Source organism: Danio aesculapii, chromosome 24 (genome assembly GCF_903798145.1).
Source record: "Danio aesculapii chromosome 24, fDanAes4.1, whole genome shotgun sequence".
Taxonomy (NCBI): Eukaryota; Metazoa; Chordata; class Actinopteri; order Cypriniformes; family Danionidae; genus Danio; species Danio aesculapii.
In genome coordinates, this window is record NC_079458.1 from 9,485,948 (window position 1) to 9,512,927 (window position 26,980).

General features: G+C 34.9%; 1 protein-coding gene across 2 annotated transcripts in view; it reads right to left on the bottom strand.

Moving 5' to 3' along the window:
* Positions 1-26,980, bottom strand: part of pde1ca (phosphodiesterase 1C, calmodulin-dependent a) — a 203,123-nt gene that overhangs the window by 26,803 nt on the left and 149,340 nt on the right. For both annotated transcript variants that reach the window (XM_056450599.1, XM_056450600.1), the window contains 8 exons: positions 26,058-26,124; positions 16,695-16,811; positions 14,568-14,708; positions 10,592-10,692; positions 10,188-10,316; positions 9,031-9,132; positions 7,530-7,650; positions 50-131 (listed from right to left, as the gene is read on the bottom strand). In XM_056450599.1, the coding sequence (XP_056306574.1) occupies positions 50-131; positions 7,530-7,650; positions 9,031-9,132; positions 10,188-10,316; positions 10,592-10,692; positions 14,568-14,708; positions 16,695-16,811; positions 26,058-26,124 (860 nt within the window). The remainder of the gene's footprint in view (positions 1-49; positions 132-7,529; positions 7,651-9,030; positions 9,133-10,187; positions 10,317-10,591; positions 10,693-14,567; positions 14,709-16,694; positions 16,812-26,057; positions 26,125-26,980) is intronic.

The following is a 26,980-nucleotide window of genomic DNA, read 5'->3' on the forward strand; positions in this document are numbered from 1 at the left end:
ATCAATCAATCAATCAATCCACACACTTACTGTATGCCTGATCACTCACCGATCTGAGACTGAGCCACCATTGTAGACTTGCGGTCACATAAAGGAGAGAAAGGAAGTCCGAGTTCTGCCTCCTTATCGCCCTGGAACATTCATTACAAGAGCGACAGCACCAATAAGCACCAACATTATTATTATTATTTTTTTTATTATGTATTTATATTTTTTTGTATTATTTATTTATTTATTCTTTTTTATTTATTTATTACTATTATTATTAAAGTGTTTATATTATGCAATTTTATTTATTTATTTATTTAATTTTGGATTTATTTATTTATTTTTATTTTATTTGTATTTATTAATTTATTTTTTTATATTTATTAATTTATTTGGTATGTTATTCATGTATTTATTGTTTTATTTTAATTAATTAATTAATTTATTTATTTATTTGTTATTTAATTAATACATTTTTATTTTATATAATTTCATTCATTCATTCATTTTCTTTTCGGCTTAGTCCCTTTATTAATCCGGGGTCGCCACAGCGAAATGAACCTCCAACTTATCCAGCACTTGTTTTTACGCAGTGGATGCCCTTCCAGCTGCAACCCATCTCTGGGAAACATCCATACACACTCATTCACACTCATACACTATGGACAATTTAGCCTAACCAAATCACCTGTACCTTTGGACTGCGGGGGAAACCGGAGCACCCGGAGGAAACCCACGCGATGGCAGGGAGAATATGCAAACTCCACACAAAAATACCAACTGACCCAGCCGGGGCTCGAACCAGCGACCTTCTTGCTGTGAGGCGACAGCGCTACCTACTGCGCCACTGCGTCGCCTATTTTCTATAATTTTATAAAATTACTAAATGTATTTATTTTATTTATTTGTTATTTTATTTTATTTATTATTTATTTGTTTATCTGTTATTTTATTTATTTATTTATTTACTATTTTTTATTAATTAATTTATTATTTTTATTTGATTGATTGATTGATTGATTGATTGATTGATTGATTGATTGATTGATTGATTGATTGATTGATTGATTGATTAGATTGATTGATTAGATTGCATTGAAAAATGACCACAATTAAATGCTGAAGGCCTAGAAAAAGTTTTGCAACCCTAGTCATTTTAAGTAGAGAGCAACATATTTTGTATTGATAAGTGTTTATTACAATCTGAAAGTCTAATGCACTTCACTGGAAAAAAACTGAAGCACTAAGTGTAGGGAGGTGGTTAAAGAAATGGCACTGAATATGTCACTAGAGGAAAATAACATATTATTAAAGACAAATATAGTGCTGAAAAGAGGCTTTAAAAACGTGTGGGGAACAAAAAAAACAGATTAAAAAATAAAATAATAAATAAATAAAGTACAGATATTGCTGGTAGTGTCCAGTATTATGAGGGCCATTTATTTATATTATATGCATCTATTTTCTTAATTGCTTGATGCAATGTACATGAACATATTTGTGTTTCTGTTACAAGCTTGTGTTGTTATGAAGTTATATAAACGTTCATAATAAACTTTTATGCTCTAAAACCTACTAAATATTAAGCATCTATTCAACTGCTCATTCTCATTATCCCTCCGAACCAAGTCCACAACACTTCATATGCAAATATCACAGATAACCCTGAGAAACAACAGCAGTAATTATCTTTGCAATGATTGTCTTTCAGCTCAGTAATGAAACTATGACCTCCAAAGAAAACAAACGATGTTTTTATAAGACTAATAATTTAAAAATCACAATTATCATTTCAGGTAATGATTTAGCGCCTGAACTGATCAGTTATTAGCTTAAACGTGTCATAAATCAAAGATTCAATTTCACTCTTGTAGAAACACCAATATGATGTCGCTGTGATATCAGATCAAACAATGGGAAGTTAATTGGTTTGGCTCTATAGGAGAGATAATAATCATCTCTTAAAATACCCTGTTAGGATCAGAATTACATCCGTTTTTCACTCAGCAAATAAATCCGGCTCTACTGCATTATTCAATCATACAGGGGAGAAAAAAGTAAATGCAATTCTGAATGACTTTCTACATCTTCACAGGGATGATGGGGGAAAACACGAAAGTTTGAATGCGGAAAATGGATGTTTGAAAGAGATTAATGGGATTTTTACACTGGACGTTACAGGCTTGGAATGCTAAATAAGATTAAGACTCAATTTGAGATTAGATCTGAGAGCTGTTGACCGCAGAATGGCAATCTGGATGATGAAGAGCAAGAGAGAGAAAGGGAGAAAATGTATGATTGAAGAAGCGTAAAGACTAGGGCTGTACGATATTGGAGAAAGCGGCAATATTTTATATTTCTGTGATATTTTGCAATATGATTATAATTTTACAAGATGGTTTAAATAACCCTATTTGGGAAAAATTCATATTTTTCATTGATAGGGAGTGCATAACTATAAACAAATTATACATTACAGATTCACTAGAGGGCATTCCAGAGATATGTACACTCCTCCAGCTATTGACCCAGAATACAACTCCCATCAAACTTTGCGTCTCACAGCTGAAACCAATCTGGACACTGAGACACACACACAGCTGCTGATCATTGAGACTGATAAGATACACAGATGATGAACACCAGATTCACACACACACCTTCAGGGTGGAATATTGTTTCTTGTGTCTGTGTTATGATTGTTTGCCGCCTGGCCTGACCTATGCCTGTTTATTGGATTTACCCTTTTTTGAATTACCCTTTACACTGTTGTTTGTACATGTTTTAATGAAACTATTTTACTAAAAACAAATCCTCTGTTATTTATTTACTGCACAAAAGCAACAAGAATGACTACAATAAAAAATAAAAAATTACATGTTTAAAGTCGGAAGCTGATTTTCGTGTGGTTCATGCACAGAACTGTAGACTGCATATACGTCAGATACCTCTGACTGTATTCCTATGTTTTAAAAAAGTAGTGATGGGTCATTCTTGAATAATTCGTTCATTTTGAACTAATATTTTGTATGAATCAAGAACGATGAGTCCTCTCAGGGATTGATTCGTTCATTTGCGCATGCGCAAGTAGGTGGAGTAGAAGATTAGTTTCTTTTTTCGTGTCTTCTATCAGGTTTGAGTCAATCATCAGGTGAAAGCCAATCATATGCATTTAGAGCCAGAAAAAGATTTGATTCGTTCATCTCTCGAGCCCTCGGTTTGAGTCATTTGTTCACCACGTGAAAGACAGAAGCCAATCATGAGCATTTAGAGCCAGAAAAACATTTGATCCATTCATTTCTGGAGTCCTCGGTTTGAGTCATCTCTCTTTACATGCTGTCGCGTGATGAACGAACAACTCAAAAACCAGAAGACTCGAAAGGTGAACTTATCATGGCTTCTTTTGGCTCAGACTGTGTGCATTTGTTAAGCTTATATGGGACTGTCAGTGTGACGTGAACGAACCACTCAAATTTGTAGACCTGTCAGAAGAGGTGTGTTGACATAATCATAGACAAATCATAACAATAATTGATTATTTTCTAGTTCTAGTTATAGCACTCTAGTTATGACTTGTTTGTAGTGTGATCAACGTTTGGTGCAATTGTAGATGAGTTTGGAAGCAACTTGTGACATTTAAATAATATTTTGGCAAATTGAACGAAATAAATGAAATGACTCGAAAAAAAAAATTTGTTCATCTCAATGAACAAGACTCAAAGGTCTGAGTCAGTAAAATGATCCGAACTTCCCATCAGTATTAAAAGAAAGCTCATTATTCATTTAAAGTTCATTATTCCATTTAATTAACCTCAAATAAAATGAAACATAATTATTAATTTACATTTAAAAGGGAAGTGAGTGAAAAAAAATAACAGAGTAGCGGGAAGAAGTAGGGAAAATAAAACTACTTATATGTTTACTACTCTTGTTTCAAAAATTGAATACTGTGGACGGGAGTGGGAGAAATATATTTTTGCAGGAGCGGGTCAGAATCTTGCAGGAGTGAGAAATCTGCTCATGTCTCTAAGTTGAACTTCACCTCCGTTGCTACGTTCTGATGATGAATTATGAACTAAGTTATGAACTATGAACTATGTTTCCAAATGAACTGTTCTTTATGGCTTTATGGAAAGTCTAACAATAGTGATGCGAAGATATTATGTAATATAATGTACACTCTCAGAAATAAAGGTACACGAGCTGTCACTGGGGTGGTAACTTTTCAAAAGGTACACATTTGGGGCTCTATTTTGACGATCCATGCGCAAAGTGCAAAGCGAAGGGCGCAAAAGCATTAAGGGCGTGTCAGAATCCACTTTTGCTCTGTAAAGGACAGAAAAATCCGCTTTGCGCCGTGGTGCATGGTCTAAAAGGGTTGAGCTTATTTTCTTAATGAGTTATAGGTGTGTTTTGAAAATAAACCAATCAGAGTCTCATCTCCCATCCCCTTTAGAAGTCAGTTGTGTCACGCCATAGTGCATTTGATATTTACATGACGGACTTTGTAAGTATAAAAACTGAAACCTCCACTGAGAAAACAGTTAAACAGAGCATCTACAGCGCGAGAATGAGAGCTGAGCCTCCTCATTGTTTACTTCTTGTACGCACAGACACCCATTAGCCTATAAATAATTAATTTCGTTTGTTAAGCGCAAAGATTTGTTTCAAAACTATTTCTAAATTCAGTTATAATTTCCAGCAAACGAATAAATGAACAATAATAACGAAGTGTGCTCAAAAACTGAGTTATATCCTAATACACATGCTATGCCCCATATGGTCTAGAACCTGACAGGTGGGCAAATCTAAGCTTGTTTCTAATAAAACAAATATAAATATGCATATAATAAATAACACTAATGATAATAATAACTATACAAAAGCAAACTGTCATGAATAAACTGAAAAAGCCCTCGGAGATGAAGAAGGCATGAAAGTATGGTTGTTATATTTATGTAGGCTAGAAAATAATATGTTTTGTAATATTTTAATCCTTTATATTTATATCCTATAGGCTATATATCCTTAATATATCCTATATATATCCTTAATATTTTAATTCTTTTTTATACTAACGTGCTCTGCGCTGGACAATAGACCAGCTTTGTTCTGAACAGTCCATTATAGTTTCTCAAAATAGCAATGTGTCAGCAATGCGCCTCAACATGCCTCCTTTTTTAGATCAGAACGCCTATGCATTTGCATTTGCTATTTAAACAGTGTGGCACAAAACGTCAAAACGACTCTTGCACCAAGCTGAAATTAGCAAACAACAATTGCGTCGCGCCTTGACCCACATTGCGCTGGGTGTATGATAGGGCCCTTGTACTTAAAGGGTCCATATTAGTACCCCAAAAGTATATTTTAGTACCTACAAAATTTAGGAGGTACACTTTTGTACTTTTTAGGTACTAATATGTACCCTTGAGGTATTAATATGGACCTTTTAGGTACAAATTTGTACCTTTAAAAGAGGTACCACCCGAGTGATGGCTCACGTATCTTTATTTCTGAGAGTGTAAAATAACAATGTATACCAGGGGTCTCAACTGCACATCAAATTGTAACAAGATATTTTGAATCCCTATCATTGACGTGCAGTCGCATTTAGTCACTTGTGGTTCTGACCCGCCACCTACTAGTCATTTAAAACATTGCACTATGAATCCGGTTTAGTTTTACTTTTGGTTTCTCTCAGTGTGCTTTGTTGAGAGTAACACACGTGCATATTATTTTTGGGGCTGGTTAAAAGATGGAAATATGTGTCTGTAAGTGCCCTATTCTTACTAAAACTCAATTTTTCAAGGGTCATTTGATTATTATCAGTTTTATACCACCTGTATTTTGTTGTACAAACACTTCTTTGTGGCTTTTTTGCATCAGGTTTTCATTTTTTCATGTGCTTAAATGTTAAAATGGCCCTCCTATGAATTGTCAGTCACTCCAATGGCCCTACGCCAATTTGAGTTTAAGAGCCCTGCTGTATACAGTAGTCTACAATTGAAGTGGATCCAAACCCTAAATCAAAGTTGTCCTAAAATTATTCAACAACACCTAATTCTTGTCTTAGGACAATTTTGAATCACTTTTTTTGATCTACTTCATTGTATAACTAATTAAATACAATTAATCATTTGTATAATTTCTTGTGACCAAATTGTTTAAATTTATTTGAAATCTTACAAATCACAGGCTACAGGCAATCTTCCACTCTATATTAGGGTTAAACTATGCATGTGTTCTGAACTGTGTTTTCTGGCTAATTATAATCACAACATAATAATAATAATCTCAATATTGCGGATCCTGCGATCCTGTGGATCCTATTGCAGATTTGCACATTGCGATATCGATGCTGAAACAATTTATTGCGCAGCCGTAATAAAATCCTCTACAAGACTGGGCTCTCAGCTACAATCTGAACATCCACAGGCCATTCTCACACCGCCTGATGCATATTGAGCTCAAAAATAGCAAGAGCTTTCTCAGAAGCTCAATCTGCAGTGTGATTGTGAACACAATTTCCTGGAGTCGAGCTGCCCTGGGTTTTTATAGGCCCGCTGGGAAACAAAGTTGTGTTTACAAGGTGTTATGCTGCTCCTGTGATGATGAGCAACAGCTAGCAAGAACTAGGATGGATATGCCAAGTTTTCCGGAGATGAAATTTAAATCACAGACATTTAGAGTTTGTTTGTGGGTCTTACTTGGTTGCTGGTAAACAGGATTTCTTTAAACAGTCAATGTTTTTTTTTCTAATCACAAAAATAATTTGTATTTTTATTTATAAATCACATTTTTTCATATCTTTTGAACTTGTGTATAAATTGATTTAATGCAATAAAGATGTTTAATACTTTAGATGTTTAGTATATTTTTCTGCATATTAGTAAAGTATATACTAAAATGTGTAATATTTAATAATTATAACAGATCTAAAATATATAATAATTAGATATAATAAAATAAATAAATAATAAATTAAAATGAATGCCTAATTATCCATCCCAATAGAACCCAACCCCATACTTCCATCCATCCATTCCAATCCAATCTATTTATCCATCCATCCATCCATCAATCCATTCCAATAACACCCAACCCAACCCCATCCATCCCAATCCATCCATCAATCCCAATCCCATCCCTCCATCTATCCAACCATCCATCCCAATCCAATACAAAGCAATCCATATGTTCATCCCAATCCCATCCAATCATTCATCCATCCATCCATCCATCCCAATACAATACAATCCATCTGTCCATCCCAATTCCAATACAACCCAACCCAACCCCATACTTCCATCCATCCATCTATTCCAATCCAATCCATTCATTCATCCTTCCATCCCATCCCAATCCATTTTATCCACCCATCCACCCCAATCCTATCCATCATCCATCCATCCATCCATCAATCCATCCCAATAAAATCCAACCCAATCCCCTATTTCCATACATCCATCTCAAGAATGGATAAGCTCAAGAATAAGTTAAATGCTTATCTAAGCAGAGTAAGATGTGGGACATCCACTGACTTGTCTGAAGAACTCCTCCAGCAAAGACGTGGTCCAGCGGTTGTGCATGTTCCAGGTTTTGGCAGGGTGGCTGATGTCGGCGGTGTGCAGTAACAGCGATAAGGCCTTGGGTTTATCAATCCTGCAGAAGACAGAGATTAGGGTCCAACCTATCATTATGTGAATATCAACCTCTGGAGATCTACTCATGAACGATGTGAGACTTTTGTAGATTTGGCTGATGTGGGCTTCCCAAAGTAATTATAGTTTTTATTTTAATATTATTTAACTTTAATTTTGCCATAAGTGTGTAGACTGGTTGAGAAGTGAGTGGGACACAAAATAAGAGAGCATAAGGAAAATGTTTTTTGATCAATAGTTTTAGTCTTAGGCTCTGTTTACCTGAATACATTTTAGTTTTAAAATGGCGTTTTAGAATGAAAATGATCCACGTCCACACTGGCGTTTCACCTAGCATTTCTGAACAGATCTTCATCCACACACTTTGTCATGTGCTGCAGCGTATGCGGACGTCTGAGCTCCAAGCAGTCAGTGGGTGAGCACACCTCCCCAGGTGAGAGCAGCGCACGTCAGACAGTTTTTCAAGGATATACCGCTGGATATCATCTCACTATAGTTGTTAAACATGATATTTAATTCATCTTGTCTCTATCTAACGACTCTTCTGTCTTTTGAATCTATTACTTGTTCTCAGGTAACGTGTTTTGGCTGAGCGCAAAGATAAGTTAATATATTCATTTATGTAACCATGAACACTGATTCTGCACATTTAACTCACTGCTTGCATTTATTTCCTACATTGTATAAACTATTTATATTTTACTATTTAACTATTATTAAAACTGATATTCAGCAAAAGAGAGGGTATGTTTCACTTTTTCAATGAGAATTAAAGGAGGCAGATATGTTATAGTCTCCATTTTGTTATAAATATGCATACAGTGAAGTTGACAATCATATAAATATGCAGCTACACGATGCCTCAACATTTTTGGTGTCTGTTAAGTTGTTAATAGTAAAATGAAAATAGGCAGTTCCTTATATCATGTTTCATTTTATTGTAAAAATAGCCACATATCCAGGGTGATGTGAATGAGGTTGGAAAGTACACTATTCCCTTTGAAGATTTACCCGACATATCCTTGGGAGATTATTTTAAATATAACTTACAAAGAAAGGATGCAAGACTGAACTTTGTGCACTTAATTTTGAGAAAAATCCCTAATCAGATAGTCAAATGTCTGCAGTCATGCCTCCGTTTTCAGATGTCTCCGTTTCCCCCCATCCACACTGACACAGAGGAGCAGCAGTTTAAAACAAAAACGGCCTCTTCAGCGTTTGCAAAATGCTTCGTTTTCGGGGCTCAAAAACTCTGTGGTAGTGTGGATGGATGGCGTAACCGTAGAAAAACGTAGTAAAACTAAAATGTATTAGTGTAAACAGGGCCTTAGTTTTAGTTTCCATTTACTGAAATGAAAAACCATGTTGTGGTTGTACGTACCCTTCCGGCTGCTGGAGGAAGTTCTTCATGGCTTTGATCTGCTGGAAGTGGCAGGACATGTCGGTGGCTAGAACCATCTCCACCACCAGAGTCCGCAGCTCTCTGTCACAAACACAAGTCTTCAGTGTGGACATTACTGCAGGTTACATTGGTCTACAATCAAAAAATAAATTTTTAAATAATAAAATTTTATTAAATTAAAGGTGCAGTAGGTGATCTGCCAGAATGCTAGTGTTAGCATAATAGCTTAGAAATTTTACATTCCTCCCCTGCCGTCCAAAGCCACGCCTCCTTAAGTCATGAACACGCAAATGCGCACTGATTAGATATAACACTAGGTCATGTCATACACCAAGTAGAAAACTCTATGGAGACACACACTTTATCAAGCGTAGTTGTGGACAGGCCAGCAGGTGCCAGTAGTTGTAGTAGACGCTGTAGTAGTATCAGTAGTAATAGTCATTGTTGTAGTAGTATCAGTAGTAGTAGACATTGTAGTAGTAGTCGGCTGTAGTAGTAGTAGTGGCTGTAGTAGCAGCAGTAGTAGTTGTAACATTAGTAACTTTCTGTAGTAGTAGTGGGTGTAGTGCTTGTGATTTATTATTATTGTTGTTGTCAGTTATTATTACTGTTGTCCTTACTTTCTTTTTACTGTCATTATTACTATTATCATTACTAGCACTGTTGTCACGCCTTACCCCTGACTGGTTTCTTTCTATCTGTTTTATTTATATCTATGATACTTGCTTTATTTATTGACTGCTATTGTCCCTTACAGTATGTATGTACTCTGACCTGTCCACCAATTTACCTTTACATGCACACACACACACACACACACGCACACGCACACGCACACGCACACACACACACACACACACACACACACACACACACACACACGCACATATACACAAGCACCTGCCAGTACCTAACTGTATTGTTGTTGTTTTTGTTGTTTTTTGTTGATGTTTCATTTTCTTTGTGTTTGTATGATCCCAACTTGTGTACCTTTTGCATGTTATAATAAATAAATAAATAAATAAATAAATTAAAAAAATCTGTTTTTCTTTGACTTACACTTTCTTTGACTTTTTTTAAATCACTTGCACTTATAATATTTCAGCAAAGTTTGAAGTCTGCTACACATTTCTGACCTCCAGTCATCTTTGGACAGATTGTAGAGGATGTTCATTTCATCATCTTCCTGCAGGAGTCGATAGGCTGCGCTCACGTGGTGGTTTTCCTGAACGGCACGGTCATTGTACAGTATGGCTGTGTCGGATCTGTAAAACACACAATAGTTGTGTTGAACCACACTGATGTACTGGCTCTGCTGAACTGAATGGTTGCTGTTGTACAGTGGTGCTCAACCCTGTTCCTGGAGATCGACCTTCCTGCAAAGTTCAGCTCCAACCCTGATCAAACACACCTGAAGCAATTAATTAGGACCTGAACAGCACTTGATAATTACTGGCAGGTGTGTTTGACATGGGTTGCAACTGAAATCAGCAGGAAGGTCGATCTCCAGGAACAGATTTGGTCACCCCTGCTGTAGTACCTGGTCTGTATGTGGAAGTTGTTGGTGGTTCCCGTGTGTTCATAATCGTGCACAGCGGCGGCAAACAGCATAGCGAAGATTTCCAACTCGGTTAACCAGTGCTGGATAATAAGACATAACATGAGAACAATGGTGAAAAAACTTATATAATATAATGATCTACAATTCAAGTACTTTGAAACATTAGCTATGTTTCCATCAACCTATTTTAAGCACATTTAAAAATATTTAAGATATTTAAAATATTTAAGATATTTAAAATATCTCGTAACTGTATGTCAAGCCCTGATTGCTACCATAAAATAACATTTTGGTCATACCACCCACACCTTATTCAAACCAGTAACTTACATAAATATATATCTTTTTTATTTTAAGATATGACTCAAAGGAGTCAGAAAAAAGGTCCCATCAACCAGTGTTTTGTTTTACACTTTTCAAAAAAGTAATTCATCCAGGAAAACTATACTGAGTGCTCTGTTTGTTTCATATGCAAACAATCGTTACCAGTCATTCGTTTAGAAATCAAACCTCACTGGTTCATTCTTTGCTTTATAAATAAGGACCAGCTCAAAAGATCATTTTGTTTAAAAAATCCAAACTGCACTGGCTGTTTGTTGATTGTTGATCTTTAAGAACAACTGAACAGAAAGATGTTTTGCAAAGAAACCACACAAAACACCTTGGCGATAGCATAGCAAAGGACATTTTTAAAGTCCCTTTATTTATCAGCGGTCGCCACAGCGGAATGAACCAGCAACTTATCCAGCATATGTTTTACACAGTGGATTCCCTTCCAGCTGCAAACCTAGTGCTGGGAAACACCCATACACTTACACTTTCACAAATATACACTACGGCCAATTTGGTTTATTCAATTCACCTATAGCACATGTGACTGTTGGGGGGGTTGAGAATTGGAGCACTCGGAGGAAACCCATGCTGACATGGGGAGAACATGCAAACTCCACACAGAAATGCCAACTGACCCAGCCGGGACTCAAACCAGCGACCTTCTTGCTGTGAGGTGACAGTGCTAACCACTTAGCCACCGTGTCACCTTTCAAGCTCAACTTTTTTTTTTTTTCAAAAATCCACTTCATTATCAGACAATTACGTATTCGTCTATAACTAATAAAATCTTTTTACTTGAACTGCAGATAAAGCAGACGGAAATGAAATTATATTAGTTCATTATTCCTCCACGCATTTATTCTCCAGCGCATTACACTATCTTACATTAGCAGTAAATCACCCAAGTGCCAGAACCACAAAAAGAAAATCATCAAGGGTGTAAAACGCCAGTGGGCAAACGATTTGTCAGAGCGCGCACCAGTGTGACGTCCACGCACACATCATGGAGAGGTTAATGAGCCTGTGACGGGACTGACGGGAGTGTGTTTGGAGACGTTGAGGGAGATTAACTTCCTATTGATTGGTGTATGAGGAGGATTGTGGAGCCAGTGCGAACCTGCTTCCACAACCTCAATAAACACCTCAAGTGTGGTGTCAGCCTTAATAAAACATACTTCACAGGCTTATTCAGTGGAAATGATAATCATAATAAACAACCGAGATAACTCTGTGTACATGATCAGTTTAGGTAAGCACATTTAAACATACACAAGTCCCTGGAGGCTTGAAATCAGACTTTCTGTTGGAGGATTTAGGTATTGGGCAATTCCAGAGTTATGGACGTGACATTTGCAGTAAAATCTCAAAACATATATTCACATAGAAAGTAACACTCATCGGCCACTTTATACTAGTACCAGGTTGGAGCCCCTTTTGCCTACAGAACTGCCTTAATCCTTCATGGCATAGATTCAACAAGGTATTGGAAATATTCCTCAGAGATTTTGGTCCATATTGACATGATAGCAGCACACAGTTGCTGCAGATTTGTCGGCTACACATTCACGATGTGAATCTCCTGTTCCACCACATCCCAAAGGTGCTCTATTGGATTGAGATACGGTGACTGTGGAGGCCATTTGAGTACAGTGAACTAATTGTCATGTTCAAGAAACCAGTCTGAGATGATTCGCGCTTTATGACATGGTGTGTTATCCTGCTGGAAGTAGCCATCAGAAGATGGGTTCACTGTGGTCATAAAGGGATGGACATGGTCAGCAACAATACTCAGATAGGCTGTGACGTTGACACAATGCTCATTTGGTACTAATGGGCCCAAAGTGTGCCAAGACAAAATTTTTCCCACATCATTACACCACCACCACCAGCAGCTTGAAACGTTGCTATAAGACAGGATGGATCCATGCTTTCATGTTGTTGATGCCAAATTCTGACCCTACCATCCAAATGTCGCAGCAGAATCGAGACTCATCAGACCAGGCAACGTTGTTCCAATCTTCTACTGTCCAATTTTGGTGAGCCTGTGTGAATTGTAGCCTCAGTTTCCTGTTCTTAGCTGACAGGAGTGGCACCCGGTTTGGTCTTCTGCTGCTGTAGCCCATCCGCCTCAAGGTTGGACGTGTTGTGCATTCAGAGATGCTCTTCTGCATACCTCGGTTGTAACGAGTGCTTATTTGAGTTACTGTTGCCTTTATATCAGCTCAAACCGGTCTGGCCATTCTCCTCTGACCTCTGGCATCAATAAGGCATTTGCGCCCACAGAACTGCCGCTCACTGGATATTTTCTCTTTTTCTGACCATTCTCTGTAAACCCTAGAGAACCCTTCAAAATCAGTTAAATCACCTTTCTTCCGCATTCTATTGCTCAGTTTGATCTACATGCCTAATGCATTGAGTTGCTGCCAGGTGATTGGCTGATTAAAAATTTGCATTAACGAGTAGTAGGACAGCTGTACCTAATAAAGTGGCCCGTGAGTGTATGCCAACGTTATATTGAAACATCTGCTTATATTTTCCAAAACTACTAACCACAGAGTTGTGATATCAGAAAAATATCAATCCGTTAACATTTTTTTATATTTTAATATTTATTATATTAAATCACATACTTCCATACCATATAGTACGCTAAAAACAGTATGCAAGCTGAGTAGTTTGTCCTGAGTAGTTGTCGAAAAACAGTATGCCAAAAGTACCAGGATGACCTACTAATTCCGGTGAGATTCTGAAGTGCACATCTGATGGATGCTATGCTATCCCAGTGTGCACTGTGGGAGAATTCATAAATGGGAGTGAAGCGACGCAACTGACGCGGGTGGGTCATATGATGGTGACAAAATGGTGGATGTATTACATCAGTTCTATTCATACTACTCACATTCAAACTGTATAGAACGTACTTTTCAATTCAATTCATCCTTATTTCTATAGCACTTTTACAATGTAGACTGTGTTGAAGCAGCTTAACATAGAAGTTCAAGTAAATTGAAACTGTGTCAGTCCAGGTTTCAGAGTTGAAGTTCAGTTTAGTTCAGTTCAGTGTGGTTTAATACTCGACAGTGGCGAGGAACAAACTTCACCAATTGACGAAAGTGAAGGAAAAAATGTTTCTAATGGTTGAGTAGTATTTGAATTCAAAGGCAGTACCTACTGAGTAGTAGGTGTTTTTGGACGCAGCCTAGTAGTCTTGAACAAATTGATTAGTTGAATCAGCTGTGTTTGATTAGAGTTGGAGCAAAACTGTGTAGAGCTGCGCCCCTCAAGGAATTGAGTTTGAGCCCTATGTCATTAAAGGAGTCATAACATGTGATTTCAACTTTTCCCTTGTCTATGAAGTGTTACAAGCTGTTCATGCATAGATAATGATTATGAAGTTTTATGGGGCGTTCACACCAGACGTGAAAGTAAATCGCACTATAACATTTTGAGTTTACTCGCTTTATTCACATGTAGAATTCACTTCATAACAGATCAAGTTTCATTGGAAATGGCTGACTTGGATTTTGTTGAGAGGGTAGCTGTGCTTTATGTGATATGGAAGATATGGAAAACTTGTTTGTCGACTTGTTGATGCTGGTGGAGGATATAAAAGTTCACTTACGACCATGCCAGTCTTGAGCAGGAGGTAATGCACAGTCTGTGTGACGTCTGCGGCGTGGATCAGGTTGTGGTAAGGGTTTCTGTGTTTACCGTAACCCACCTCCAATGCCTCCACAAAAGACACCAGAGCAGAAACGGGAATCTGAGGAGACGCACAAAAGATGCTAAAATAGGGTTTCTGCAGGTTTCACCAAGTCATTTTATTTTTTGTCTTGGAAATTCAAGACATTTTAAGATTTATTTAATACTCTGCTAAAACAAAACTGTTGTGATGAGACCTGAAACCCTCATCTATATGTAAATGTATTTTTTTCAGATTTACTGGATATATATACATACACACACACACACGCACGCATGCACGCACGCATGCACGCACACACACATACACACACACACAAGCACACACACACACACACACACACACACACACACACACACACACACACACACACAGTTGAAGTCAGAATTATTAGCCCGCCTGAATTATTTGCCCCGTTTTTTCAACACATTTCTAAACATAAAAGTTTTAATAACTCATTTCTAATAACTGATTTATTTTAGCTTTGCCATGATGACAGTAAATAATATTTGACTAGATATTTTTCAAGACACTTCTATACAGCTTAAAGTGACATTTATGGGCTTCACTAGGTTAATTAGTTTAACTAGGCAGGTTAGGGTAATTAGACAAGTTATTGTATAACGATGGTTTGTTCTGTAGATTACTGAAAAAGATAGCTTAAAGGGGCTAATAATTTTGACCATAAAATTCACTTTTAAAAAATTAAAAACTGCTTTTATTGTAGCCGAAATAAAACAAATACGTAAGACTTTCTCCAGAAGAAAAAATATTATCAGACACTGTGAAAATTTCCTTGCTCTGTTAAACATCATTTGGGAAGAAAAAAAAAATTCAAAGGGAGGCTAATAATTCTGACTTCAACTGTATATATATATATACACACAGACACACACAGACACACACACACACACACACACACACACACACACACACACACTACCTGACAAAAGTCTAGTCGCTTATCCTAGTTTTAGGAATAACAAATAATAACTTGACTTCTAGTTAATCATTTGGTATCAGAAGTGGCTTATATGAAAGGCAAAGGCCTCTAGATTAGATTAAAATAAAATATGATCATGGCTTGATTTTTAATTATTTAATTAGGACAGTAAGGTCTGACTTTGCTTAGACAAAAATCTTGTCATTTAACTTGTCAAGTACTCCCATGATCTTGAAGGACTGCATCCATACATCTCTGCAGTGACTCAAATAACTTATTAATAAAATCATCTGGAATGGCAAAGAAAGCATTCTTGCAGGACTCCCAGAGTTCATCAAGATTCTTTGGATTCATCTTCATTGCCACCTCCTTCATCTAACCCCAGGCATTCTCAATTTCAGGAACTTTGATGTGGAGGCTGAAGTATGAGAAGGAGCGCTATCCTGCTGGAGAATTTGCCCTCTCCTGTGGTTTGTAATGTAATGGGCAGCACAAACGTCTTGATACTTGATACTACCTCATCCTGAATGTAACCCCAAACCATAACTAATTCTTCGCCAAACTTGACTGATTTCTGTATGAATCTTGGGTCCATGCGGGTTCCAATAGGTCTTCTGCAGTATTTATGATGATTTGGATGCCGATGATTTATCAAAAAAATCTACATTCTGCCACTTTTCCAAATGATCAGCTAGAAGTCAAGTTATTATTTTTTTCTGTATATATATATATATATATATATATATATATATATATATATATATATATATATATATATATAGTTATTATTATAGAATTATTATTTTTTACAATCATTATGAACTACAATTTTGCTACAATAAATGCCCTTTCGTTTTTTACAATATTAAAGAGATGCCACATTCTCCTTTTGGGAATTATTTATTTGTTTGTTTAGTCATTCTTTGTTGTTAATTAATTCGTTCATGTATTTGTTTGGGTTACAGTGTGAACAATATCTTTTTCCTGTATCTTCACTGTATTGTTTTCCTGCTATTATTGAACAAATAATAAAACCAAAAAAAAACTGCTTTGGAATAATCTTTTGGTTTGTTTTTTAATGTGATTGAAAAAAAGCCTCTTACCTTAAAGCGATTGATTAAGTCATATCTGGTGAGAAGTTCATAAAAAATAAATTTGAGTGAATGATCTCCGCTGGCATCATTCAGTGTGAAGACGTCGAACGACCACGTGTCCACATGCTAAACAAACAAACAAGACAAATCAAACAGTATATTACATATTCACCCTTATCATCATCTATAAAATGACCATTTAGTACCAACATTTATGTAGTACCAGCACTGAATTATTATTTTTTATTAAAAGCCTGCATTTGATTGGCCAAAAAATACTGCATATATTCTGAAATATGATTACAGTTTAAAATAATAGCTTTCTATGTCCATACTTAAAATGTCATTTACTTCTGTAATGCAAAGCTGAATGTTAGGCATCATTACTCCAGACTTCAGAGTCACAAGATCAAGTATCATTATTGATCAATTTAATGCTTCGCTGCTTAATAAATGTATGAATTTTTTCTCAGGGGCAAAAAAAAACTTACTCTAATATAAATAATTAGATATAATTTCCCACAGGACCGCAAAAATCACACATGAGATCTTTCTGCATTTCATTTGACTTCATTTGATGATTTCAATAAATGCGATAAGATGTTCACCATCCTTGCCGCTTTTACATTATGTAGTAATACCAATCTCATTTCTTTTTTTATAAGGAATAAATGACTTTCGCTTCCTTTATAAACAGGGCCTATGATGAATGCTACGTGATTCTATCATTGTGCTTATCAATCCCGAGTCATGAAATGAGCATCAGTAATAATACTGGAGATCTGCTCCACATTATGGCTGCCTGTGGTTTATTCATTAAACTGTGCTCCTGGCTTTTTTTTTTTTCCAGCACCCACTCTCAGTTTGACCCCGGCGATTTTTCATCTCGTCACTTTCAAAGAAAGTTTGGTGTAGGTTTGATTAGTGGGTTGCAATGAACATTTGCAAAATGCTACATTAAATATTCACATCCGCAGATTGGAATATTTGTCCTGCACTCCGTCTCAGACATGGCTGAGAGATTTCAATATCTCCAGGCTATATGCTAAGATATACACATATATATGCAGATTCACTGACTACCGAGAGATCAAGAGAGAGAGATCAAGAGAGAAAGAGAGAGAAAAAGAGAAGCCATATTACTGTTTTTTTTTTTACTTTCTTATTTATGTATGCATTTATCAAAATTCTAATTGTGTGGGTTTTTAAGTGTGTATGTATGTATTACATATTCACTTTACAATTGTATTCGTTGTTTATGTAATCTGCAATGCTTTGGCGATTCCCAGCAGGCACAGGACATCAACATGACGTCAGATTGACGTTGTACTCCAACATCGTGGGGACATTGCATTTTGTTTGGAAATGAAAATCAGATTGACGTCAGAACCCAACGTCAGACCGATGTCAATGTCCAACGTCCAACCTAAAATCACCCAAATATCAACGTCTTAAGGCTGATTTATACTTCTGCATTAAGTGCATGCGTATGGTCAGGTGTGGCCGTATAGCCCGGCTAACTCCGACCATAGATATATACATTAGATGTCGCCTATCCTTTTGTTGTCTATTGGAAGGAATGCGTCAATAGAGCCGCCATTTTAGTACAGGGTAGCACTCCTTTGAAATGAATGCGGGACCAAGCTGCAGTGGAGGACTGTGGCCATCCAGAGCCAGATATATACACATATACACATATATCTATGATCAGGAGTTTTCCCGGAGGTCAGTATGCATTTTTTTTTTAATTACGAAAGTTATAATTTTACATCACTTTTCTACATTGAAGGATAAGATCGCACAGGCATTCCTGCCAAAAGCATGTGTTTGTGTGTATGGAAATGTACTATCCTCCCTACCTGTTAAATTTGACCTAATCTGTGTCCTGCTTTCACTTCTCATACTGACGGAGGGAGCGATTCGCTTGTGAATAAATCTCTGTTATGAACGACTCCTTCACTTAGCCGACAATTATAGAAGTTTCTGGCACCGCAGCATCTCGTTGTCATATTTCTTTTGCATTGTTTGCTGATTTTATTCAACAAAACTAGCATAAGCCTGGTATTGATTGCGTGTTGGTGCGACTTTGCCTTATGGTGAATGCGGTAAGTGACTGTATTATCATCAATAACGTTACTTGTTTAGCACAAAAGTTAATAACATACAAAAACGGAATGAAATGTTCTGACTTTGTGCTTTGTTTTCTTTGTTTGCTCATTACTACACCTGAAGACAGCGCTAAAGTCGTGCATCTTCACGTGGTAACACTGTCTTAACTAGTGCGGTTAAATGACATTTGTCCTGGGAGCACTGTACAAATGTGGCGGCGCTATTGATGCATGTTCTGGGTCCCTATGCGATATCCAGTGTATATATCTATGGACTCCGACACTGACGGGCACCTCTCAAAAAATGTAAATACACGATGCGTAGCGCAAGCTATGTGATTGGTCGGCTTGGTAGCTGTGCTGAGTGTGGGCGGTGCATAGTTGGAGTGTTGCAGGCCAGACGGAGCGATTGTTTACAAGTGTGGAGTCCCATGAAGGAGCTCCAGAAAGAAACTTTTGTTTTGTTTTCACCTTATGATTAATGTTGTTGTACATCCGTCAGTTCCCACCTCCGAAAGAGTTTTACCTTTTTGTACATTAAGGTAGCATTCAGAAAAAATAAAACACTCGCGAAGAAACTCGATGCAGAGGAACATAAAACCTTACTGCAGCTAGTGTTTCGAAAGTGTTACTGCAGAGCAACACAAACAGCACGCAGAAGTATAAATGCACAGCTACGTGGGTCACGCCGATCACTCGATGCAGAAGTATAAACCAGCCTAAATTATATTACAGCAACACAGTGTGGACATAACCACTATGACGTCTATCAGACGTTGGATTTTTTTGGTTGCCATACCTGATAGATAAATGTCCGTATTTGACGTCAATATGACGTTGGATTTTGGTCACTTTCCAACACAACCAAAATAAAACAAATATCAACGTCATTTGACTTCATGATTGGATGTGAAAATAATGTTGTCCTCAGATGCTGGCTAGACATTGAATTTTGGTCACCTGATGTCACAACCTAAATCTAACCTAATATTAACGTCTTATGACATTGTGTGCCTGCTGGATACTTGGCAAGTCATGCCGTAAAATCACTTTTGAGTTTAACTGGATTTCAAAGAAGACGCAAAACAACAGCAACAAGAAAAAACCTTGAAAACTTCCCTCAGACAGTCAGAATCTAGAAATTTATGTTTTGCGTAAAAAAGGAAGAAACTGATAAGAAAATGTTTCGTTTTCTGTTGAATTAAAGACATGAGAGTGTCAAAAAATGGATTTACAATATTAACTTTATACTATTATTATAAATTGTCATTTATTAAATGTTGCATAATTTATTCAAAAAAAGTGCATATATAAAGAATAATAATATATTAATGCAATATTTATCCAGTTAAAATGAATTGGGTGAATAAGATTTTATTTTAGAAATCTATAAATGTATTAGTATCATACAAAACTCATACAACCAGAACTGATCTTCATATCAACTGTGTATATATATATATATATATATATATATATATATATATATATATATATATATATATATATATATATATATATATATATATATATATATATATATATATATATACATACACACACAAAACAGTTATACAACAGGATTTGATCCTAAAATCTATGAATTGTTTCTATTGTTTCTATGAATTGTAACACCGACCGATTATTTTCAATTCTAATTATATTTCACAGATTTAATATAAATACATTTCTGCATCCGTGAGCATAAGAGACTTCAAAAACATAAAAACACATTTGGCTCTCCACATCTGTATAAACCAGACCTGCACAAAGCCACAGTTCTAGTGTGAATTAAACACACTTTATATAAAACAAAGCCTTCATTAGTCTCAGCATATTGACATTTCTATTTGGAATATGTGGATGTTGACAGCAAATTACGGCTAGTGTTTGGCAAGAACATCTGTATTAGTATTCTACGGCTTCTCCCAGTCTCTTATAGACACTTTATACAGTAACCTGCAGATAAAGCAATCAGAAGCAAATGGACTCGCTCAAGGGCATAAGAGTTAGAAGAGACTGCAGGAGATCTCAACTCCATTCTGAAGCTCTAGCCTTTGAGATACCAGCCTAGAGGCTTAACCACCGGGACAGCGCATTATTCAGTTTATTTGACTTTCATCTACGCTCCTCAGAATGTGACAGCTGGAATTTAAAACAGTTTGGGTGTTTACAAAAATGGACGTTGAAAGCGTTAGATTACCTGCACAGTGGCAAGCTAATTCAAATGATGCTGTTTTATTACTTTTTAATTAGTTTTGAAGGTCTCCTACAATGGGTTTACATCAATTTAAGGGCAAATGACTTGAATTTCTCCTAGGATTGACAAAATGACTTGAATTCCTCATAGGAACTTTTCTCAGACCCAAAAGAATGGAAATTGTTCAAGAATCCAGTCTCAGTCAAATCTGCATCTGAGGGATTTTTCTGCTCATATGGGTCTACTTCTGACTGATTGGTCACATGGTTCTACATAACACTGAGTGGTCACATGGGTCTACATTGGACTGATTGGTCAAATGGGTTTACATTAGACTGATTGGTCACATGCGTCCACCTTCTCTGGATGGTCAGATGGATCTGCTCTGCTCTGATTGGTCATTTGAATCTACTCTGGTGTGATTATTCAGATGGATCTACTCTGTTCTGATGGGTCACATGGGCCTACTTTACTCTGATTGGTCAGATGGGTCTACTCTGTTCTAAAGGGTCACATAAGTCTACTTCACTCTGATTGGTCAAATGGATCTACTCTGTTCTGACTGGTCACAGGGGTCTACTCTGCTCTGAATGGTCATTTGGATCTACTCTGTGCTATTGGGTCAGATGGGTCTACTCTGGTCTGATTGGTCAGATAAATCCTCTTTGGTCTGATTGGTCAGATCGATCTGCTCTGCTCTGATTGGTTACATGGGTCTACACTGCTTTGATTTGATCAAATGGGTGTACCCCGGTCTGAAAGGTCAGATGGATCCATTCCTTTCTGCTCTGATTGGTCACATGGGTCTACTCTGCTTGACTGGCCAGATGGATCTACTTTGGTCTGATTGGTCAAATGTATTATCTTTGATCTGATTGGTCAGATGGGTCTGCTCTGCTCTGGTTGATCACATAGGTCTACTCTGCTCAGATTGGTCAGATAGATCTACTCTGGTCTGATTGGTCAGATAGATCTACTCTGGTCTAATTGGTCAGATGGACCTACTCTGGTCTGATTGGTCAGATGGCTCAACTCTGCTCTGATAGTTCACATGGGTCTACTCTGCTCTGAGTGGTCAGATGGATCTACTCTGCTCTGCTCTAATTGGTCACATGGGTCTACTCTGCTCTGATTGGTCACATGGGTCTACTTTACTCTGATTGGTCACATGGATCTACTCTGCACTGATTGGTCAGATGAATCTACTCTGCTCCAATTAGTCAGATGAATCTACTTTGCCCTGATTGGTCAGATGAATCTACTCTGGTCTGATTAGTCAGATGAATCTACTCTGTTCAGATTAGTCACATGGGCCTACTCTGCTCTGATTGGTCACATGGATCTACTCCAGTTTGATTGGTCAGATGAATCCACTCTGCTTCAAATGGTCAGATGAATCTACTCTGCCCTGATTGGTCAGATAAATCTACCCTGGTCTGATTAGTCAGATTAATACTCTGTTCAGATCGGTCACATGGGCCTACTCTGCTCTGATTGGTCACATAGGTCTACTCAGCTCTCATTAGTCACATGGGTCTACTCTGCTCTGATTGCTCACATAAGTCTACCTTGCTCTAATTGGACACATGGGTCTACTCTGCTCTGACTGTTCACATGGGTCTATTCTGCTTTGATATGTCACACTGGTCTTCTCTGCTCTGACTGGTTACATAAGGGTCTACCTTACAAATCAAAATAAATTGGTCACATGGGTCTACTCTGCTCTGGTTGGTCAGATGGTCTATCAAATGAACATTAAATTACTTACACATATAGTCAGCTTTACTATAGCTTTACATTTCTACTTAGCTTTATAGTAAGGTCTCAATTTGACCATTGCACATTTAACAATTTTAAATATGTTTTAAAGCCTACTTTTTATATAAAATTATACAAAAAATACTGACCTTCTAACATTGAGAGTCCCTTTTATATTTTCAGTTCTTTTTAAAAATCTGTCTTTTTTAAAAACTTGAATCTGATCTAACCCCCCCCCCCCCCCCCCCCACCAAATTTTACTGTATCATTTATTTCCAGCTTGAGTCCTCCTCCTCTGAGAGTGCATGCAAAGTGTATTTGTGTTTGCTGCACAGAAAACAGCGTCTTCTTGACATGTCGACAACACAAACCAAACCCTTCCAGACCTCAGATACAATTACAGTGTTTTAGTGTCAAAGCAGACATTGTTCACTGACAGACAATGAAGACCATAGACATAGATTATGCAGATTTGTGTTAAAAAATAAAGCTGGAATTACTTATGACTCTTTCAGGCATTACAAAATTGTTTCTTTCTCTTGGTAGGCAACAGCTAAATGTATTGTGTTCTTGGATATATAAATCTGCATACACGATACATAATCCAGAGTTAGTTCGAGAAGTGTGATATTACTCTGCTTCTGATTTGGAAGAAAAAATGTTTTAGACAATCAATTTTTATGCAGACTGCCAGAATTTTACAATCACAAAAGGCAACCGAAGAAAATAATATTTCTAAAAGACTGCACAGCTCTGCCTGCAATGACAAAGAGGAGTCGTGCGGCCACAAATTGTTAAATCAAAAATGAATGAGAAGCTGATAGCAGAACAGATGAGACTGATAACAGCTCTAAGATGGCCATTCCTGATCAAATCACAGCAGATTGCCGGATGTATAATTTGAACTGTAATTTCATGTGGTGAAAAGTACTAAAAACCTCAATATTTTGATTTGCACCTGCATTCTAGATAATTCACTAACATTCAAAAGCTTGGGGGTGGTGCAATAAAACATCTTACTGAAAGAAGTCTCTTATGCTCAACCCTTGGAAAAAAAAATAAAATAAAATAAATGAAAGTCTTGATTTCTTTCAAAAAACTTCTTTCTGACCCAATTTTAAACACATTTTTCAATATTTTGGGATTTATTGTATTAGCCAGTGAATGAAATAAAATAAATAAAATTAAAATAATATAAAGATATTACTTATATTTATATAAAATACAATTACTAAAAATAAAAAATAAAAAATCTATAAAATAAAAACATAAAACAATCTATCAATTAAAACAAAAAATTGTAAAATAAAATAAAAAATCTATGAATTCAAATAAAATAAAAATCAATTTAAAATCTAAATAAATAAAAATAAAATGTCAAATGAATAATACTAATAATAACAAAAGTTTATAAAACTAAAAAAATCTATAAATTAAAACAAAAGGTAAAAAATCTGTAAAATTTAACGAAATAAAATGAAAAAAAATCTATAAAAAATCAATAAAATAAAAATCTACTAAAATCTAAATAAAATGAAATAAAAAATCTATAAATAAAATAAAAATCTATATAAATCAAATAAATTGAAAATAAAATATAAAATAAATAATAATAATAAAATAATAATAAAAATCAGTAAAATAAAAATCTATAATATAAGTTTAAACTTTTTAAAAAATCAGTAAAATAAAACAATATGAAATGAAATGAAAAAACCAATTGAAATCTATAAAATAAAATAAATAAATGAAAAATCAATTCTATAAAATAAAATACAAATCTACTAAATAATCTAAATAAATAAAAAAGTAAAACAAATAATAATAATAATAAAAATAAAAATAAAAAAATCAATAAAAAAATTAAATAAATACAAAATGGAAAATAAATAATAATATTATTAATATTAATAACAACAACAATAATAATAATAATAATAATAATAATAATAATAAATCTATAAAACAAACATCTAAAAAATTAATAAAAAAATCTATAATATAAAGTAAAATAAAAAATCTATAAAATAAAATAAAAATCTATTTTAAAAATCTAAATAAATAAAATAAAATTAAAATAAAATGTAAAATAAAATAATAATATGAATCTATAAAATATAAAATCTTTCAAATAAAAATCCATAAAATAAACAAAATGAAATAAAAAAATCAATCAAAAAATCTATAAAATAAAATAAAAATAAAGTATAAAATAATAATAATAATATAATACAAATCTATAAAATAAAAATCTATAAAATTATATAAAATTTTTAAAAATCTATAAAATAAAACTAAATGTAATGAAATGAAAAACTGATTAAAATCTATAAAATAACAAATGAAAATAAAACGGAAAATTTAACATAATAATAATAAAAATAATAAAAATTAATAATAATAATAATAATAATAATAATAAATCTATAAAATAAAACAAATTGAAATTAAAAACCAATGAAAATCTATCAAATAAAATAACTGAAAATAAAACGTACAATTAATAATAATAATAAAAATCTATAAATAAAAAGTCTGTAAAAGAAAATTAAATGAAAAATCTATAAAATTAAATAAAAATCTACAAAAAATCTGAATAAATGAAAATAAAATGTAAAATAAATAAATAATAAATATTTAAATAAAAAAATCTGTAAAATAAAAAAATCTATAAAATAAAATTAAATTAAAACATCTATAAAATAAAACAAAATTAAAAAAATCTATAAAAAAATCTGTAAAATAAAATGAAAAATCTAAAATAAAATAAAATAAACCTGAATCTATTGTAGATCCTAGTTTCCAATTAGTTAAAAAATGTACCAATATTCCATACCAGTAGTAGTAAATAGTGACTAAACCAAACTCAAAACATTTCTTTACTTTTTATTTTTACATTGAAATTCTATTTAACGCAGTGTTTAAACATTAGAAAATATATTTATATTCTAGCTAGCTGCATATTTATGTTACTTGTATCTACTGCTACCAAAAAAAAAACATCTCTCTGTCCTAGTCCAAACCGTATGTGCATGTGTGTGTGTGTGTGTGTGTGTGTGTGTATGTGTATGTGTGCCAGGTAACCCAGCTGGCCGAGGGAAAGATCAATTGTGCACTTCGCTTGATTAAACAGGCCTGTTTGCCTGTTTGACTTTGCCATCTAGCCCTCGTTGTTTCTGTTGTGCATTCAAAACGTGTCGAATTCACATGTTTGCATTCACGCTGTGTCCAGGTTATGCATGTGCCTGTTTGTGCATTCGTGCATCTGAGGCTGCAACCCAGAATCCTATTGGTGCGTTGCAATACCTTCAAGGCTGTGATCACGCTGGGAGGATAACTCAAGCCCACCATGTTGGAGGTCCGTCGGTACATTCTGTCAGAAAGAGATAACACACCCTTCTGTCATTTTGGTGCATTTTGGGACAGTTTCCGTTGTTTTGTATTGGATGCCTCCTTTAACATTAATATTTGAGTTGCATGCAGTGCTGGAAATACGATAGAAAATGCACAGCGGGGTCACAAATCAGTCTGATCAATCTATCAGAGTCTGCTTAAAATGAATCAGCGCTGGATCAACAGTCTGAAGGCTTCCAGCTGTTATCTGTGGGATGCCTATATGGGGTTTGAAACTCTTTACTTTATAGACTTTATAGACTCACACATGCTTTTCACAAATATCCAAGATTATACCACCCTGATGATCCTGCAAAATGACGGTTCATAAGCAAAGAAATATTACATAAATAAAAATGTGTGTATAATTAAATTAAACTCAATTATATTAAATGTTTGTGTGTGTGTGTGTGTGTGTGTGTGTGTGTGTGTGTGTGTGTGTGTGTGTGTGTTTATTTTTGTTATTATTTAAGCTACTATTATATAATATATTATTCATATATAAAAATGTGTGTGTGTGTGTTTGTGTGTGTGTAAATAAATAATTAAATAATAAAAATATTAAAAATCATTTAAAAATTTTATAATTTAAATAATATAAATAAATGAAATAACACTTGTGTAATTTAAATAATTTAAATAATGTATTGTGTGTTAAAATAATGTACGTGTAATTAAAATAATATAAAATAATTATTAAAAAATGTAATAAGTAAAAAACAAGTACATCGTTTTATTTTGTGTGTGTAAAATTAGAAAAATAAAAAAAATTGATAAAATAAAATAAATAATTACAAATAAAAATAAAATTAGATAATATTATATATAAAAATGAA